Here is a 19157-nt window from a genome sequence, read left to right on the forward strand (position 1 = left end):
ATATGGCTGCAGAGGACTGTCGCAGTGCCACACAGAGACCTGGCAGAGTCTCTGCAGCAGCCATAGAGGAAAAGCACAGACACAATTAGGATTTTCACCGTCAGTTTCTGAAGCTCTGACCTAAAATGCCAGAAAAGGGCTACCACCACGGAATTAGAAAAACAGAGGAATAGCTTACTTTAATGATGCTGCCATCCTGATGTATTCAGGAGCTTTTTGGTCAACTTTCTCCATACAAAGTCGTAATTTCTAAGAGCAAAAAAGAAGAGGTAAGTGATGCTCTCAGGTACAGAAAAGCCTACCTAGCCTACCCAGAAGTTATGCTGCATCAACAGAGATATATTTAAAATGTGTAGTTTTCTAAAATATATAAATGCAGATAGTGGTTTTTTGTTTTCTTTTTACAGTTGTGATCAACTTCCTGACTTACAGACCTACTTTACAAGTAGAAAATCTTGCAGGAAGGAAACAGGAGCAAGACCTTCCAGAACACAAGCCAGAGTTTAACAAGACAGAGAAAAGGAGTTAGTTGCTATATTTTTTTTTAATTGATTGATTTTAGAAACAGGGAAAGGGAAAGAAGGAGAAAGGAAGGGGGGTGGAGGGAGGGATGGAAACACTCATGTGTTGTTCCACTTAGCTGTGTATTCACTGGTTGCTTCCTGTTTGTGCTGTGACTGGGGATCAAACTCGCAACCTTAGTGTTTTGGACAATGCTCTAACCCACTGAGCTAACATTCTTTCTCTGCTAGGTGATGCAAGACACCACCAGCACAAGGCATGGCCAGGGCTTACTTAAAAAAAGATGAAAGCAAAATGCACAATGGTAATTTACAAAATGAGTTATCAGGTCATGGACTCCATAAATAATGGCTACATCTGCAGCTCAGCACTGGGCTTAATTAATGCCATTTCTAGTAACATTAGCATTTTTATGGTGATTCCAGAAACACAGCCATCATGACCTGCAGAACTGCTAACAGGGACCATTCAGTGATCATCAAACATACACCCCTGCTCTGCTCAGAGTGTTGCATGACTTCTTCCTCTGCCAGGGCTCATCTCCTCCTCCCCATGTTCTTCCACCTCCCTGCCCTGCCTCCTCAGCTTGCAGGTCTCACCCGGCCATTAGGAGGCCCAGCCTCTCTGCCCCTCAGTCCTGTGATTTTGCACTACACTACATTCCTCTCAAAGTAGCATCTACTAAAGATGTCTGAGGCCACTGGTGATAATGAGAGCTGAGGCATCTAAACAGACTTAAAAGGGGAAGCTCTAAACCTATATGGGTAATTACTCAAACTTGTAAAGACTGAAGCTTCCAAGGGTCACAGGGCTCTTCTGACCAACTGTTCACCACCAGCCCCAGCTTCTGCCCTCACCCACAGTACTTGTCCACACCACATGGCACTACCCTCTCTCCTCTTGTCCCTGGGCCACAAAAACCTCCCACCTCCATTTTCAAAAGGGCAAGAAAGTGGGGGCACAAGTTTGTGGCAACACACCCAGGATGACTCAGTGGGTCACCCAGGGCCCTAACTAGGAAATCATACCATGGCCCTCTAGCAGAAACTAAAAATGAGTCATAGGGACAACTTTCCAAATCATTCTCCAAAATCTGCAGGCATGTATGTAACGAAGTCAAATCTGCCTCTCAAATCAGACCCAGGACTGCACAGAGTAAGTTACCTCATAGAGCTTCACAATGTCAGGGATGTGCTCCTTCTCGTCAATCTGCTGCTCTCTCTTGAGCAGCGTGTCCTTGCAATGTGTACAGCAGCGGATCCGGTCATCATCCTTCTCGTCCAGGACAGAGCTGACACTGCTCACACTGCTGATGCTGCCCCGGCGGGAGCCATGGACACTGTTGGGTGACTGGCTGGGGCTGGTGTGGGAGGTCAGAGAGTCCTTGCTGGCACTGGTGAGCTTATCTGTAATGCACAACACAGGACAGGCAGCAGTGAGCCCAATCCTCCACCCACCCCACTGCCTACGACAGGAGGGGAGTCCGTGGGTGCTCATCAGGTAAGAGCAGGCTCTGCTTATGGGCAAGAAGCACCCACATCTCTGCCTTCCTGGGGTCAGGTTCTCTGGTGGGAAGGATGCCCATTGCCAGCCAGGAAAGAGCCAGACTGTCTTCGAGGTTCTGAGGACAACCCCTAACCTAGCCTTACCATCTACTGCCCCTTCCATCTGCCACACCTCGGATATAATACATGTTCTCCCTGGACTGTCCTGACAGCCTTCCCCACTCCTGAAATTCTGACTCGTACACTTTCCAAAGTTCAGCTCAAACGCATGTTCTCCAGGAAGCCCTCCCCTTTTCCTTGAGGCAAAAATGACCTGCCCTTCCTACCAGCAGTTCTTACCACATCACCCCTCATGCAGAACTTTCCATTTTTCTGTGACTCTTTGAGGGCAGAAACTGTCTTATTCATACTTGTATCTCTACATATACAACCGGGCCACTTCAGAGCAGCTGCCCAGTAAATGTTGGTTAATTAGTCCAAGAGAGAGGTGAATAGTTTCCAAAAAACATAGCTTATAAAGTCTCAGGTGAGACAGGGAGTCAGTTGGTCTCAAGGACAAAGGGTAATGTGTGCCTGGTGGATGTCAGAGTTTGGCAGAGGAAGCATCTGCTTCTGCCCCATGCTGTCCAGAGCTCCACAGCCAATAGCACATGCAGAGTTAGCAGAACCCTCCAGGGTTGCAAAACCACCCATATCCTGGAATTGGCCGAAAGCCCATAAAATCATCTTGAGCAACTTTTAACTAGCTGAGATTCAGAGTTTTGGACATCTGGTTCCACCTAACCTTTGTAGCCTCATCCCCACAATTCCCAAACATGTCCTCCACATTCCTCCAACTATCCTGTTTGCTCATTCACTAACCTTCCACAGGGCCTTTCCAAATTCCATGCCTTTGCTGTGCTCTTTATCCAGGACACCCTCCTGCCCCATCTCTTTGTAATCCTAGCTGTCTTTCAAGACTCCTCTGAAGAAAACATTACCTCCCAATACTAAGTATCCATGCTTTTGCTCTTTCCCCACCTCCACAACACTCAGTGTCTCTCGTATTGTGACATTACAGTCTGTTCTATATGACAGTGATTGTGACTTTCATCTCAAAGGAAAGGATTGCCTGCTATTGATTTTTCAAGACCTCTCCTACAGTCTCCTCTCAAAGCCTCACCTGCCACTTGTAAGCAGAGCTCATAAAGATTTAGTCAGTTTTCCTGGGTGCCTGATGCAACTTCTCTCATTGTACTTATCTCGTGTGTGTGTGTGTGTGTGTGTGTGTGTGTGTGTGTGTGTGTGTGTGTCACAGACAGAGAGAGACAGGAAGAGGGATAGATAGGGACAGACAGGAAGGGAGAGAGATGAGAAGCAACAATTCTTTGTTGCAGCACCTTAGTTGTTCATTGATTGATTTCTCATATGTGCCTTGACCGGGGGGCTACAGCAGACCGAGTGACCCCTTGCTCAAGCCAGCGACCTTTGGGTTTCAAACCTGGGAACTCCACATCCCAGTCCGACGTTCTATCCACTGTGCCACCGCCTGGTCAGGCTATACTTATCTCTTTATAAAGCAATTATTTGTTTGTGAGTCTATATCACCTGCTAGATGCTAAACTCCTTAGGGAAATGCCTTATAGACCAGAGGTGGGCAAACATGACTAGTAAGCCAAGTCCAGCCTGTTGTTGGTGGATCTTGAGCTAAGTATAGATTGTACATTTTTAAAAGGTTGTTTTAAAAAAAAGAAAAAAATGTAACAGAAACCACATGTAGCCCACAAAACCTAAAATATTTACTATCTGATCTTTTACGAAAACACTTTGCTAACCCCTGTTGTAGACTATTGTATCCCTGACCCCTAGCATAGTGCCTAGCCTGTACTGGGCTACATAGAATCAACAAATGAATGAATCACGATCCCAAATGCCATTAACATAAACAAAAAAGGTCAAAAAATCACCCAGCGGTGATTAGTAAATGAGCTAGGCTCAGGAGGAAATTAGGGTCCAGGGCCCCACCTCCATGTTACCTACTTGCCAAGGGAAGGCTGATGAACTCCATACACTTCTTGCACATAATAGACCCGCAGAGGCGACAGTGGTGGCGGCGGTTACGGATGCTAAACTTATTCCCACAGTCTGGACAAAAAGGGACATCCTGGTCATTGACCCAAGGCACCACGGACTTTTCTATTGCTTTGAGAAAAACAAAAAGAAAGCCAAATAAATAAAAAAGCAAGCTATGTAAAAAATAGATTTGGTCAGAGAGAAGGATAAACAGAATAAATGTGAGCGAAGTTCTTAGGATTACCTCGGATCTTAGCTGATTCAGTATTCGTTCTGTCAAATGCAGTGAGCTGACAAGAAAACAATGACAAATGGAATTAATCAGGTGATGGATACACTTCCCACAGGCAAAAGGCATCAAGCAGAAATGACCACATCCACATTTCTCAAGTTTCACCTGTCATCCTAACCCCACAATCACTAAAGCAATTTCACATGGGATAATCTAGAAGGCACCTTCCTTTCCATGACCCATTTCTAATCTCTTTACTGTCAGTTAGCCCGTTAAGCCAGTATTTTTCAACCAGTGTGCCACGGCACACTAGTGTGCCGTGAGACATGGTCAGGTGTGCCATGGGGAAATTAAACATGGGTCCCCAAACTACGGCCGCCTGCCGGATATGGCCCTTGGAGGCTATTTATCCCGCCCGCCGCCAGCCGCCTCCAACATAAACATTCCCCTCACAATCCCTCCAGCTATCAGTGACAGGAAGAGTGGAGGCGACCACTAGCGATGAACCAATAGTAGGCCGCCTCTCATCCACACCCAGGAAGGTCCCCGCTCAGGCTGCCGCGTACTTGTCATTGTGTGGCCATGGCGAGTAGTTGAAGCTGCTACTCCTCCCCATGGTCCCGATTTCTAATCCTGGTCAGGACTGGAGGTAAATGTTGCCACCACTAGATGAAGCCTCAGCCTCAGCTGGTTATGTCTATCCTGATGGTGTATATAGATATTTGACCTTTTTCTTTTTAAAAGAGGCCCCCGCAGAGGGTGATATACAATGCATCACAATGTTAATTAACTTTAAAGCTAAAGTTTGCTGATCTTCCTTTGGACAGTTTTTGGTTATCTGTTGCCAAGGAGTTCCCCATTCTGGCCAACAAAGCTATTTTGACATTGCTCCCGTTTTCAACCACATAGCTATGTGAGCTGAGCTTCTCAAGCTTGACTGCGATAAAAACTAAAAACAGAGAGAGACTGAGAACTGTTGAGGAAGAGCTTCGTGTGTGTCTTTCTACCATTCCTGCCAGGATATCCCTTTTGTGTTCATCGAAACAGGCCCAGGTTTCACACTAAGTGAGTATTAATACATTTAGAAACTATATTATTAACTATATGTATAATATGTACTGTGTTAGAGTGTCATTTTGTGTCATTTTGGTAGGTGGTGTGCCCCAGGATTTTGTAAATGTAAAAAATGTGCTGCAGCTCAAAAAAGTTTGAAAATCACTGCATTAAGCAATAACCTGGGGTAAGCTAAGATGCAGAGGGGGTGGCTCCTGAAAGCAACGGAGAACCTCCGATTTCCCACAGTCCTTCTTGCACAATTACACTAGCCACATATTTCCTGCAAAGTACACATAAAGAACCGTACCTGCGGTTGCTACCATGCCCACCACACAATCCGGCTTATACACAAGAAGCATTTCTAGGGTCAAAGTAAAAGAGAGTGATCGAGGTGTGAAACACGCACTCCTATCCCACAGGACAACGGCGCAGCCAAGATGCTCCTGCATTTGAGGCTGGACCCAGCTGAGTTCTCCTTACAGACCTAGTCACCAGCTTCTCTGTTTTCCAACAAATGATATCACACACTATGCCCTATTCTGTGATTATGCCTAGGACACCCAGAAGAGGAAAGAATCTGAAGACAGAAAGGTTTTCCAGCAGCCAAGTGGGCTTTGTAGAAAGGAAAAGGGAAACTGCATAGGTAGCAAGTCTGTCGACCTGGGCTATTCCATTCAGTAAAACCAGCCAAGCTAGAATTGTTTACTACATGCTCTGTACTTACAGAGCATGCTCTCTAAATGAGGCATTTCTCTGCCAACATCAGATACTGCCCACATCAGTTATATACAATACATATAATACATGCTGCAGGAATGTAATCCCCCCCCCCCCAGTAAATTTATACTTGCAGAAAAAAAGTGTTTTAACAATGAACTTTACCTTCTCCAACCTGATTATTAACTTATTGACTTCAACAACATAGTGGTCAATCCTGGCAGCTCGGTGTTTTTTGAAGTCAGAAAGATGGCTTCTCACAGCACCTAGGAGAGGAGGTGGAGAGATAAATGACTTGTCATTTCTCTGAGGAAGCCTCTCTACCTTAGTGCTTATCCTCAATAAAATTTTAAAAGCAAGTAAAAATTCTAGGATTTTAGAGTCTTATTAAAAATTCAAAAACTAGGAAAATATCCACGTATCTTTTCTTCTCTGACCAGACCCTTAACATCTCCCATCCAAGTACTAACCAGGGCCGACCCTGCTTAGCTTCTAAGATCAGACCAGATCGGGCACTTTCAAGGTGGTATGGCCTTAGACCAGACTCTTAACATCAAATTAAAATTTACTTTCAAGTTCTTAGGGGGTGAATGTAAATATTAACTTCTAAAATTTGCCATTCACTTGACCTTCCCACAACTTGTGACTTCCTTTAGTTGGTGAAGCAGGTAAGTTAATCAACAAAGCACCCTGATAATTTAACATTGGTAATCATGAAATAAACTATCAAAAAGCTAATAAGAATGCAAATGCTTGAAATTTCTTTCATGTTCCTAACTGGCTTTCAGCTGTAACTCTCATAATTACATGTATATAATATTATTTTTAAAGCCATTTTCTCCTGCTATGATGAAAATTGTAGCCACTAGCCACATGGATATAACAGAGGGAATCTGGTCATTTTTAAAAAATAAAACATCGTTCAGACTTAAATATAAATAAAATGGAAATAATGTAAGTTATTTATTCTTTCTCTGCGGACCGGTACCAAATGGCCCATGGACCGGTACCAGTCTGCGGCCCAGGGGTTGGGGACCACTGGATTAGAGCATTGGCCTGGGGTGGATCCCGGTCAGGTGCATGCGGGAGTCTCTCTACCTTCCCTCCTCACTTAAAAAATAAAAAGGAAATATGGCTTATGTATGGTTGAAGAAATCACTTTTCATTTATTTCATTTTATTTAAATTTAATTAAAAATTTTTATTACTGATTTGCGAGAAAGAGAGAGCAAGGGAGAGAGTGAGGGAGGAGAGAAAGAAGCATCAGCTCATAGTTGTGTCACTTTAGTTGTTCATGGATTGCTTCTCATACATGCCTTGACCAGGGGGTCTCAAGCCATGCCAATGACCCCTTGCTCAAGCCAGCAACCCTGTACTCAAGCTGGCGAGCCTGCACTCAAGCCAGATAAGCCCATGTTCAAGCCAGTGACCTCACGGTTTCAAACCTGGGACCTCAGCATTCCAGGTTGATGCTCTATCCACTGTCCTACCACTGGTCAGGCCATTTTACTTAAATAGTTACATATAGTTAGTGGCTATTGTATTGGATAGTACAATTCTAGGATTTTCTTCATCCCAAAAGACACATTATGCAGTGGCACTATAAGAATATGGTAGATGACCCTGGATAAATACTTCCCTTCTTAGAGCTCACTTCCTCACCTATAAATGGCAATGAATGTCATTATGCATTCTATATCACAAGACTTTTGTGGAAGGTGAACAATAAATATGAAAAGAATTAAAAAGCACTGTGGAGGAATCATTATTTATCTACTGCACAGAGAGAAAATATTATATTCATGATTGTTATCATTCAAAAAGGACATGTAAGACTACCTAGTTCAACTCTGTATGGCATGATCTTTTTGGTAATAGCTTTATTGATATTAGTTGCATACATACAATTCACCGTTTAAAGTATACAAATCCAATGGTTTTTAGTATATTTAGAGTTGTGCAACCATCACCAAAATATATTCTAGAATATTTCCATCACCCAAAAAAGATAATTATTTTGAAAGTAAGTAAATGATACCATAATTATGTGTTTCAGAAAATTAAATGCAAAAACCAGTGCCTCTCAGGAGCCAGGTAACATCCTATGTGAGAGGAGATAGTCCAGTCAATGGGATTTGTGCCTGGGCTTATGTCACAGACCTGGATTCCTACCCTGGGCAGGTCCCCATGGGGCACAGTAAGGATTAAATGAGAGCACACATGGAAAGCATTTAATGTAGTGTCTAATTCAAGGCGGATGCTCAGCTCACTCTTGATCATTTTCTCTCCCCCACTAAAACATAAGGTTCACAAGAAGCTTAGACCATTCTGGTTTACTAATTCTTCCTCAGCCAACTCTTAAGACATTACCTAGAACACAGAGATGCTCAATAAACATTTGCTGAATGAATGAACAGAATTTCTTACCAAGCTCCTGGGGTTCCCACATGTAGGGATCAACCCCTCCATAACTGAAAGACTCATATCCTTGGGTGCCTGACTCTGCTTGGTCATCTCCTTCTCGTTTCAACAGCCTGTTCTTTGCTTTTTTAGCCTTCTGGACAAGACCTTGAAAAACGGAACAAATACCATCAATGATTCTATTAAGGACATCCAATGAAGAGTAGAGGAAATCTCAAAATAAAACAGTTGAAGCCCTGGCCGGTTGGCTCAGCGGTAGAGCGTCGGCCTAGCGTGCGGAGGACCCGGGTTCGATTCCCGGCCAGGGCACACAGGAGAGGCGCCCATTTGCTTCTCCACCCCTCCGCCATGCCTTCCTCTCTGTCTCTCTCTTCTCCTCCCGCAGCCAAGGCTCCATTGGAGCAAAGATGGCCCAGGCGCTGGGGATGGCTCTGTGGCCTCTGCCTCAGGCGCTAGAGTGGCTCTGGTTGCAACATGGCGACGCCCAGGATGGGCAGAGCGTCGCCCCATGGTGGGCGTGCCAGGTGGATCCCGGTCGGGCGCATGCGGGAGTCTGTCTGACTGTCTCTCCCTGTTTCCAGATTCAGAAAAATGCAAAAAATAAAAAAAAATAAAAAAAACAGTTGAAGAAATAATTGTGCTTTATATAAAAATGCTCAAGAAAATTTTGGATCCCCAATAAAATGCAATAATAAGTATTCAACCATTATACTACAAATACCAGTGCAAGTTGGTTTATGTAGTGAATATATAGCTTAATTACTGCTCATTGTCAAATGAAAGAGGCCCAATTAAATGGAAGTCTTAAAATCAAATTCAGTGAGGGAACCAAGGTGGTAGTCTCTTCCACATCTTAATTGAGGAGGTGGTTACATGATTATATACATTTTCCAAAACTTACTGAATGGTACACCCAACTTATGTGTAAACTGTACTTCAATTAAAATAAAGGGATTTTTATTGTTGTTGTTAAGTAAGAGGAGGAGAGATAGTGAGACAGACCCCGCATGCACCCCAACCAGGATCCACCTGTCTTGGGACAATGCTTGAATCAACTGAGCTATTTTTAGTGCCTGAGGCTGACCCTCAGACCAATGAGCTATCCTCAGCACCCAGGGCCGATGCTTGAACCAACTGAGCCACTGGCTGTGAGAGGGGAAAAGGAAGAAAAAGGGGAGAGAAGCAAATGGTCACTTCTCTTGTGTGTCCTCACTAGGAATCGAAACCAGGGTATCCATATGTTGGGCTGATACTCTCTCCACTGAGCCAACCAGCCAGGGCCTAAAATAAAGCTTTTAAAAATTAAATTCTATGATACTAATTTATTTACCCTAGGGATTCCTGAATAAACACTTCCTGTTTACCTCCAGGGTGAGATTCAGCAAAACTATCATCCCCAGGCTGCTGTTGTCTATAATTCTTAACTGTACATAGAGTTCTTTTTCCCCTATCACTTATCAAATGTATGTGTTGAGGATACTGACAAAAAGCTTCAAGAAATAGAGGCCCTGGCCGGATGGCTCAGTGGTAGAGCGTTGGCCTGGCGTGCAGGAGTCCCGGGTTCGATTCCCGGCCAGGGCACACAGGAGAGGCGCCCATCTGCTTCTCTACCCCTCCCCCTCTCCTTCCTCTCTGTCTCTCTCTTCCCCTCCTGCAGCCAAGGCTCCACTGGAGCAAAGTTGGCCCGGGCACTGAGGATGGCTCTGTGGCCTCTGCCTTAGGCGATAGAATGGCTATGGTTGCAACAGAGCCTCGCCCCGATGGGCAGAGCATCGCCCCCTGGTGGGCATGCCAGGTGGATCCCAGTCAGGCGCATGCGGGAGTCTGTCTGACTGCCTCCCCGTTTCCAACTTCAGAAAAATACAAAAAAAAAAAAAAAACAACCCAAAAAAAGCTTCAAGAAATAGATATGTGACCTAACACATAACACAAAAATAACTAGACTTGGTAAGAAGAGAAAATGAATGTTTCCAGAATCAATTCCTTATATTTACCAGGCACAAGGCAAAGTACTTTCAAATACGTTACACCAGTTGGTGCTCACATAATGAGGCAGGTGGTAGCCCTACTTATAAATGAAAACATGACATCAAAGAGGGGGAAAAAAGATTACAGAGCTTATAGGAACCAGGTTAGACTGGAAACCTCATGTCTGAAATAAGAGCCCCAGTTCTCCCCAGCTAGCACTGATTTGAAAACTGTGCTTCTGCAGAACAGGGGGTCAGCCACCTGAGCTGATGTGGGAAGACTTGCTGTTAAAATGAAACAAGTCAACTGGTAGGAAAAAGAATTCTCAATTCTAAGCTGCTGTCATTAAATGTTCTTTAATCTTAGGTGACTGCTATCCATCCTTTTCTGCCACTAGAATCCAATAGAGCCTGACCAGGTGGTGGCACAGTGGATAGAGCGTCAGACTGGGATGCGGAGGACCCAGGTTCGAGACCCCGAGGTCGCCAGCTTGAGCGCAGGCTCATCTGGCTTGAGCAAAAAGCTCACCAGCTTGGACCCAAGGTTGCTGGCTCAAGCAAGGGGTTACTCGGTCTGCTGAAGGCCCGCAGTCAAGGCACATATGAGAAAGCAATCGATGAACTAAGGTTTCGCAACAAAAAAACTGATGATTGATGCTTCTCATCTCTCTCCATTCCTGTCTGTCCCTATCTATCCCTCTCTCTGACTCTCTCTGTCTCTGTAAAAAAAAAAAAGAATCCAATAGAAAATATCAAATTTAATATAATGTGCTGTAATTTCTTTTATTTATTTTAGAGAAGAGAAGGAGAGAGAGAGAGAGAAAAAGAGAGAAGGAGCAGGAAGCATCAACTCCCATATGTGCCTTGACCAGACAAGTGCAGGGTTTCGAACCAATGATCTCAGCGTTCCAGGTCCACACTTTATCCACTGCGCCACCACAGGTCTCTTTTACATTTAATAGATCAATATTTCATGGAGTTCCCATGATTTTGAAGTATTCTGTCACTTGAATAACATAAAAAAAACTCCCACAGCTTTTCAAATGTAAACATAGACATGGAGTGGCTTGGCAGGCAGAGGGGTGAAATGAGTAGTTATAGACATATCATTGTTAGGCATTCAGGCTAATAAGCAGATTTCCTGATTATCAGTCAGTCTGGGATGGCTTTCTCCCACTGGAAAAATAAGGTCCACCAGAACTAAAGGGCACCCTCTAAAATACATTAAAGCAGCCTTTTTTAACAGAGGAGAGGGAAGTACCTGATATAACAAAGGGTCTAGCAGACAGGAAACTGGAGTTAGCAAACACCAATTCCTTTTTACAAACAAGACTAAACTGTGTGGAGTTAAATAAGCAGTACATGCCATTTAACCTTTAGGAGGCATAGAAAAATGGCCTGGCAACCTTCCCACTGAGGGTGTAGCCCTTCAAGAGAGGCCAATTAAAAACAATCCCATATGTTTTAAAAATACAAAGCAGGAGCCAAAGCTGTCAATCACTTTTTCCTGTAGGTTACTGTAGATGTGCTAAACTGGGGCCCAAACCCATTGACTGGCCACTTATTAATAATGACAAGTTTATGTTTTCTTATTTAAACTGCCTCCAAAACCTGAAACCAAGGTATACTCTTTTAGTTTTAACATTTCATTTGCTTTAATTAGCAATGTCATAAAATTTCTAAAAAATCAAGACCAAATGAAGAGGTGATTTGCTTTTCAAAGGACTTCTCAAAAATCCTTGATGTCCTTGATTTATTTATTTATTTATTTATTTTGTATTTTTCTGAAGCTGGAAACGGGGAGAGACAGTCAGACAGACTCCGGCATGCGCCCAACCGGGATCCACCCGGCACGCCCACCAGGGGGCGATGCTCTGCCCACCAGGGGGCGATGCTCTGCCCCTCCGGGGCATCGCTCTATTGCGACCAGAGCCACTCTAGCGCCTGGGGCAGAGGCCAAGGAGCCATCCCCAGCACCCGGGCCATCTTTGCTCCAATGGAGCCTCACTGCGGGAGGGGAAGAGAGGGACAGAGAGGAAGGAGAGGGGGAGGGGTGGAGAAGCAGATGGGCGCTTCTCCTGTGTGCCCTGGCCGGGAATCGAACCTGGGACCCCTTGCACGCCAGGCCAACACTCTACCACTGAGCCAACCGGCCAGGGCATGTCCTTGATTTTTAAAACTTGACTTTCCTGCCTGACTTGTGGTTGCGCAGTGGATAAAGCATCAAGCTGGAATACTGAAGTCACTGGTTTGAAGCTCCAGGTTTGCCCAGTCAAGGCACATATGAGAAGCAACTGTTTCTCACTCCCCACCCTTCTCTCTCTTTCTCTCCTCTCTCTAAAATCAATAAATAAAATTTTAAAAATAAAAATAAAATTTTATTTTCCTGATTGTGAAACAGATAATTATACCATAATTAAGAATTTCTTCCTGATGAAAGAATGCTTAACGCAATCTCTTAGTTCTTCTGAGGTAGAGATGGGGGTGGGGGGGGGCAACGACAAGTGCATACTTTGAAGTTTCTTTCACAAGGAACAAAATATCCACTCTACTTAGTATTCTCTAAATAGAGTCCCATATCAATTATTTCCTAAATAACCTTAAACATTTACCCTCTAATAAAAGAGGCATTATAAAAGGAATCTAAGAACATTCTATAACCTCTCTATTCACTGGCATCAAAGTCGTAGTGATGTCACAGTATACAACCCAATTCAGTGGACACTCTGAAAATCATGGAGGCCCTTTAGATGTCCAAAGTAAACTTAGATAATGTTTGTTTGTGTCCAGGTGCAGCACCTGCTGAGATTGGAACACAGGGCCTCACATGCCATGTGGAAAGAGTAGCACTAGACTCAGAGGTGACAGAAGACCTAAGTTCAAAGCCTAGTTCTGCCAATCTCTGTGTGACCTTGGCTAAATTATATAATATCTCTGAGCCTCACTTATCTCTTAAATGAGACCAACCATTTTCCTGCAGGGTTGCTAGGAGATCAAATAAAATAACATATGTAAAAGAACTCTGAAAACTGTAAAATGCAAAAGTTGTTTGTTTTTTGGTGGGGGGCCTTCTAAAGTTATGCCTCTGCACCAGCCTCTACAGCCAGAATCCACCTGGTCCATCACAGCCCTCAGGGTGTTTTTTTGGAGGGGTGGGAACAGAGACAGAGAGAGAGTCAGAGAGAGGGACACATAGGGACAGACAGAAAGGAAGGGAGGGAGATGAGAAGCATCAATTCTTCATTGTGGCTTCTTAGTTGTTCATTGATTACTTTCTCATTTATGCCCTGACCGTCAAGGGGGAGGGGCTACAGCAGAGCAAGTGACCCCATGCTCAAGTAAGCAACCTTGGGCTTCAAGCCAGTGACCTCTGGGCTCAAGTCAGCAACCTTGGGATCATGTCTATGATCCCACACTCAAGCCGGAAACCCCACACTCAAGCTGGTGAGCCTGCGCTCAGCTGGATGAGCCCACAACTCAAGCCCGGAAACTCGAGGTTTCGAACCTGGGTCCTCCATGCCCCAGTGCAAAGCCCTATCCACTGCACCACCACCTGGTTAGGCATAGCCCTCAGGATTTTGAAAATGCATTATGTTGTCATGTTTCTAGATAGAACTTGTAAGTGTTGATGCTTTCAGCAACTCTTTTTTTTTCTGAACTTAAAAATGTGATGATATAGAGTGTGACTATTAGATTACAGGATGCATGTGACTCCCATGTGTGGAGGCCAAAGTACACTTAGGGATAGACGATTATTCCTTTCTCCCACCCAGCAAAGATCTGTGGATAGAGCATCCAGACCTTTTGTCTCATTGCCTTCAGAAATGCTACCAGCTATAAGAAGCACTTAGCTGAATCACTAAAAAGTGAGTTCCACAGCAGCAGCATTATATTTAGGAATTAGAATCTCAAGTCCAGGAAATAAACATGATGTATAGTCAAAATTATTTTTAAAAATTCTTTCTGCAACTCTCTGAGTACTTGGAAGGTCAAAAAACAAGTTTTAATTTTTTGGATGGTTTTTCTTTGCTTTTTAACTATGACCCTCCTTTTCCTGGGCTGCAGGGGACAAAGTCTAGTTGAAGAAAGATAGTCTAATTTTGTGACAAGTAAATGAGACAACAATGTGCCTCCCTCTACTTTCATAGCAAAGGAAAGGAATTCCACTCCAAAACACTCTTAGGCTGGCAATTAGATAATTTAAACAGTTTAGCAAGAGATAGCCAAGTACAGTAATTGTGATTATTAGGTTCAAAGCCTAGCTCTGCCTAATTGTGTGACTTTAGGCAAGTTATCGAATCTGTGTCTGATACCCTCATCAGTAAAATGGGGCTCATAGACACACAGCTATTATGAGGATTAAATGAAGTTAATACATGGAAAGACTTTGAATAATACCTGGCACATGGTAAACACTACATATATGTTTGTGACAATTATTAATTTATGATTATCATGTTCTGGTGGCACCATGGAAGCTGATGAAAATTATTCCATGAATTAAAGCTCCTGCTGACAAATGGAATAAGCAAGATCTTCCCCTCTTACTTTTAATTTGTCCTTTGACATCACGGTCTTCCCCAGAGTGCTCCTCTTCATAATGTGACTGAAGCTGATAGAAAGACTGCAGGTCCTTCAGGCACAAAGGGCAGAGGAAGCCCTCTCGCACTTCCCCTGGGTCATCCAGAGAAGCCATGGGAGTATCCCTTCAACCCCCACAATGTAGGGGCCTCATGCCAAGAGTCAGTTTGATTCCTCCACAAGGAATAGGGCTCCTGCAGCATTAGCTCAACCAAGCAGCACATAGATGATAGGGAAGTGGCATTATGGCCCTGCATTGAGTTTTCTTCTCTGGAGTAGAAGAAGCCTTGAGAAAGAAAAATAAGAGAGAGGGGAAAGCCAGTCAGGCAAATCAGCAACAACTGAGAATTTTCTTTGTTCTTTTCACAATTCTATAAAGGTCCTTAATGTTTGTTTAGTAAAAGTTTGAGAACATAAGCTGCTTTCTCAAATCGTTAGAGAAAAAACACAAAACCTAAGAAATGAGAACATCAACAATGGCAACAAGTGAGAAACAGACTTTAGAAGATGAGAAAGGAAAATTCAACATCAGCAAACACAATACTAAGGCAATTCTCTAACATTTTGTTCTAAATGGTCCAACTTCACAAGTTGTATACCACAGGGAAAATGTCTGAAGTACTTTTCAACAACCATTAGTTTTCTTTGACTGTACCTTGATAATTTGTCCAACCACATATATTGAGCTCTTGCATCTGTGTCAAAAATGCAACTATAAAAAAGAGATTGTATCTGCTGCCATAATAAAACCCAAACCAAACCAAACAAAAAATCTGACCTTCAGTCTAAGAAGGAGCATTAGAAACCTAGTGGTCAAAAAGAAACATCTATTCTGTGTCTTATATTTGTAGAGCACTTTCTCTCCAGTGAACTTACTAGATTTTATAAACCAGTAAGTGACAGTTGATTGGGAAGTCTCATGTTCTCACTGCTTCAAAAAGAAAAGGATTTGATGCTTAAACAATTCAATGTTTAATAAGTTAACATTTCCAGTTTTACATGGCAAAGTCACTTACAACGTCGTCTCAGAAAGACTCCCAGACATAAAGAGAACTCAGACAAAACCATTTCACAAAAGCAGAGAAATTTCTCCCCAAAAGCATGAGGCCAGAAACCACAGTAGACAGTGAGGGGGAATGTATGACCCTCAGCTTTGGGTGGACTTGTCAATATGGCCACTGAGGACAGACTGCCTGGTCCTCAAAGCTGAAGGGTGACAGAGTGACAGTGACCCAGAAAATAAACAAGTGAAACACCAGGTCCCTTTTTCCCCCCCTCTAGGCTCAGAGACCGAACGATTCTATACAAACAGATCTCAGCCCCTTTATAAGGCGGTCAATGAAACAGCAGTTCCAGTTCTCTCCCCAGCCAATGGTTCAGCTGACAGCTGTAACTCTGCCAGTCCCCTTCCTTCCTGTGCACTTACCCCTAACAACCGCAAATCAAATACACACACACACACACACACACACACACAGCCTTCACATCTCAATCAAACCTCAGTTCCTCAAAGAAATGCCTCTTATTTAAGGGATTCTCCCATTTGACAGCCCCTGCACTGTTCTCAATTTATAGTCACAAGTATATAAAGTGGCTGAATACTTAAGACTGTAAGCTCTGTGAGGGCACAGACTAAGTCTGTTTTTCTCACCACATCCCCTCGGTCTAGACCAGCGCCCGCCACAAACCACTAAGAAATTCCATAAAACTCTAAGATCATATAAGCAAACACACACCATAAACCAAAGAAATCTACCACAAACCACCATGCCAGGCCCTACAACCACAGCGTACGCAAACCTTTACACTAAACCATGCACAAATAAAGATAAAAACTCTCTACCTTGCACCTATACCTCCGGCCTGCACGCCAGGCGGCCACCGACTGGTCAGACCACACAGCACACGGCCGCACTCATCACGGCCTCCGGACTGCACACAGCCCGCCTCAGCACGACAACGCACACGTCGCAAAACCACACACTGCCCGGAAGACTCAATCCCAGAGCAGACAAGACAGCTCCACACTACGCACAGACAGCGCTGGAAACGCTACCAACAACTCCACACAAACTCAGAGCCCACGCCTTAACCGCACACAACCAGAGAACCAAACACCACCAGCTGGGAGGCAACCGGCCACCCATCCCTCAGTCGCACAACCCAACATATCTGTACACGCCCCGCGTAACCACACAACCAAAGGGAGCCCCCTCAAGGCAAGCACACACGAGCGCACCGTACGGCCCGAAAGCCACACTGCCCACCCTGCACACCACACCCACCGCCGCCGCGCCATCCCACTCCCGCTCGGTTCCGTCCGTCTCCGTGCCCTAGGGGAGTCGCGCCCCTGGCCCTCAGGCCAGAACCGGCCCTCTGTACCCGATGGGGCTCTAAGAGGCTCGCAGGCCTACCCAGCCCGCGCCCCAGGATCTGGGCCTTCACGGTCCCTCACACAGCCGCGCAGGAGATCTCCATCCGCTGCTCGGCGCTCGACAGGAGCGCCTGCGGCGGCGCCGAAACCCGAAAGCAAGAGCTCGCAGGCGCCCGTAGAGCGCCGAGTCTTCGAGAGCGCGAAGGGGGCGGAGACAGATTCGCACAGCGCTGGGCGCCGGTGGCTTCTTCACAGGCGCGTAAGAACCAGCCGGGTGGGGCGCGGTAACTTTGTGATGTTTGGACGTCCCAGGAACTTACGTCCGATCGTTAAAGACAGCCTCTTCCTTTCCACCCGTTGTAGGAGTGGAGAAACAGACGTGCTCCTGCAGTAGTTCTTTAGCTCTTGACCTACTTGTGCAATGAATGATGAGGCAGCAGGGGTGGGGGTTGGGATCTTTAATACCTCCTAACCTACTCCCAACTACAGTTCTTTTTTTTTTTCTGAAGTGAGAAGCCGGGAGGCAGAGACAGACTTCCTCCCTCATGCGTGGGACCGGGATCCACCTAGCAAGCCCACCAGGGGGCGAGGCCAAGGAGCCATCCTCAGCGCCCAGGCCAACTTTGCTCCAATGGAGTCCTCCACACGCTGGGCTGACGCTCTACCACTGAGGCAGCCAGGCAGGGCTACAGTTCTAAATTAATTCGAGTTGGTTAGAGTTCCTGAGACCTAGAGACAAAAGGAATATTCAGGAGACTTGGAGGATGTGGAAAGATCCATATTAGAACCACAGGAGAGCCGAACTTAGAAGGAGGAGTATCCATCCAGTCTGTACAGTATGGTCAAATCTGTGGCATTTCCCAATGCAAATCAAAGCCACAATGGGGTGGGGTGGAATTAGAGAGAAGTGGTCAAAAGGTACAAACTTCTAGTTATATATAAGCGCTAGCAATGTAATGTGTAATGTGGTAACTATAATTAACACAGTATGATAAGAGTAAACCCTGAGTTCTTTTCTCATAAAGAGAAAAAAAACTTTTTGTCTTATTTTTATTTTCATTTTATATATATATGAGAAGATGGATGTTAGCTGAATCTATTGTGGTCATTGTTTTACAATATATATAAATCATATGTACATCATACTGTCTGTTTTGTGTGCAACAGAGACAGTGAGACAGGAAGGGAGAGAGATGAGAAACATCAATTCTTTGTTGCAGCACCTTAGTTGTTAATTGATTGCTGTCTTGAGTGCCTTGAGGGAGGGGGCACGCTACAGCATAGCAAGTGACCCCTTGCTCAAACCAGCAACCTTGGGCTTCAAGTCAGCAACCTTTGGGCTGAAGCCAGCGACCATGGGGGTCATGTCTATGATCCCACGCTCAAGCCAGTGACCCTGCATTCAAACTGGTGAGCCCACACTGAAGCCAGCGACCTCAGGCTTCCAAACCTGGGTTCTCTGTGTCCCGGTCCGACACTATATCCCCTGCGCCACAGCCTGGTCAGGCCATGCTGTCTGTCTTAAACTTAGTGAAGGATCTCAATTATTTTTCAATAAAATTGGGGGGGGGCACTGTATATGGTGTGATTCCCACATGGACAAAAAACAAACAAAACAACAACCAAAAAACCCACAATGACATATACCTCACACCTGTTAAGAGTGGCTGTTTATCAAAAACACAAGAGATAACTAGTGATCAAGAAGATGTGGAGAAAAGGGAATCCTTA

General features: G+C 44.7%; 1 protein-coding gene across 6 annotated transcripts in view; it reads right to left on the bottom strand.

Annotated features, from left to right (window-relative positions):
• Positions 1-17664, bottom strand: part of RBSN (rabenosyn, RAB effector) — a 30867-nt gene extending 13203 nt beyond the window's left edge. For 2 of the 6 annotated variants that reach the window (XR_010747247.1, XM_066351873.1), the window contains exons 1-8: positions 17338-17664; positions 15020-15338; positions 8511-8651; positions 6250-6350; positions 4324-4369; positions 4047-4208; positions 1687-1928; positions 179-249 (exon numbers count right to left, since the gene is read on the bottom strand). Coding sequence is in view for 5 of the 6 variants with exons in the window: in XM_066351873.1 (XP_066207970.1) it covers positions 179-249; positions 1687-1928; positions 4047-4208; positions 4324-4369; positions 6250-6350; positions 8511-8651; positions 15020-15167 (911 nt within the window). In the remaining variant the exon portion in view is untranslated. Of the gene's footprint in view, positions 1-178; positions 250-1686; positions 1929-4046; positions 4209-4323; positions 4370-6249; positions 6351-8510; positions 8652-15019; positions 15339-16895; positions 16964-17337 lie in introns of those variants that run through there. The other 4 variants (XM_066351877.1, XM_066351874.1, XM_066351875.1 and 1 more) reach the window with 4 other exon arrangements.
• Positions 17665-19157: the final 1493 nt, after the last annotated feature.

Source organism: Saccopteryx leptura, chromosome 10 (assembly GCF_036850995.1).
Source record: "Saccopteryx leptura isolate mSacLep1 chromosome 10, mSacLep1_pri_phased_curated, whole genome shotgun sequence".
Taxonomy (NCBI): domain Eukaryota; kingdom Metazoa; phylum Chordata; class Mammalia; order Chiroptera; family Emballonuridae; genus Saccopteryx; species Saccopteryx leptura.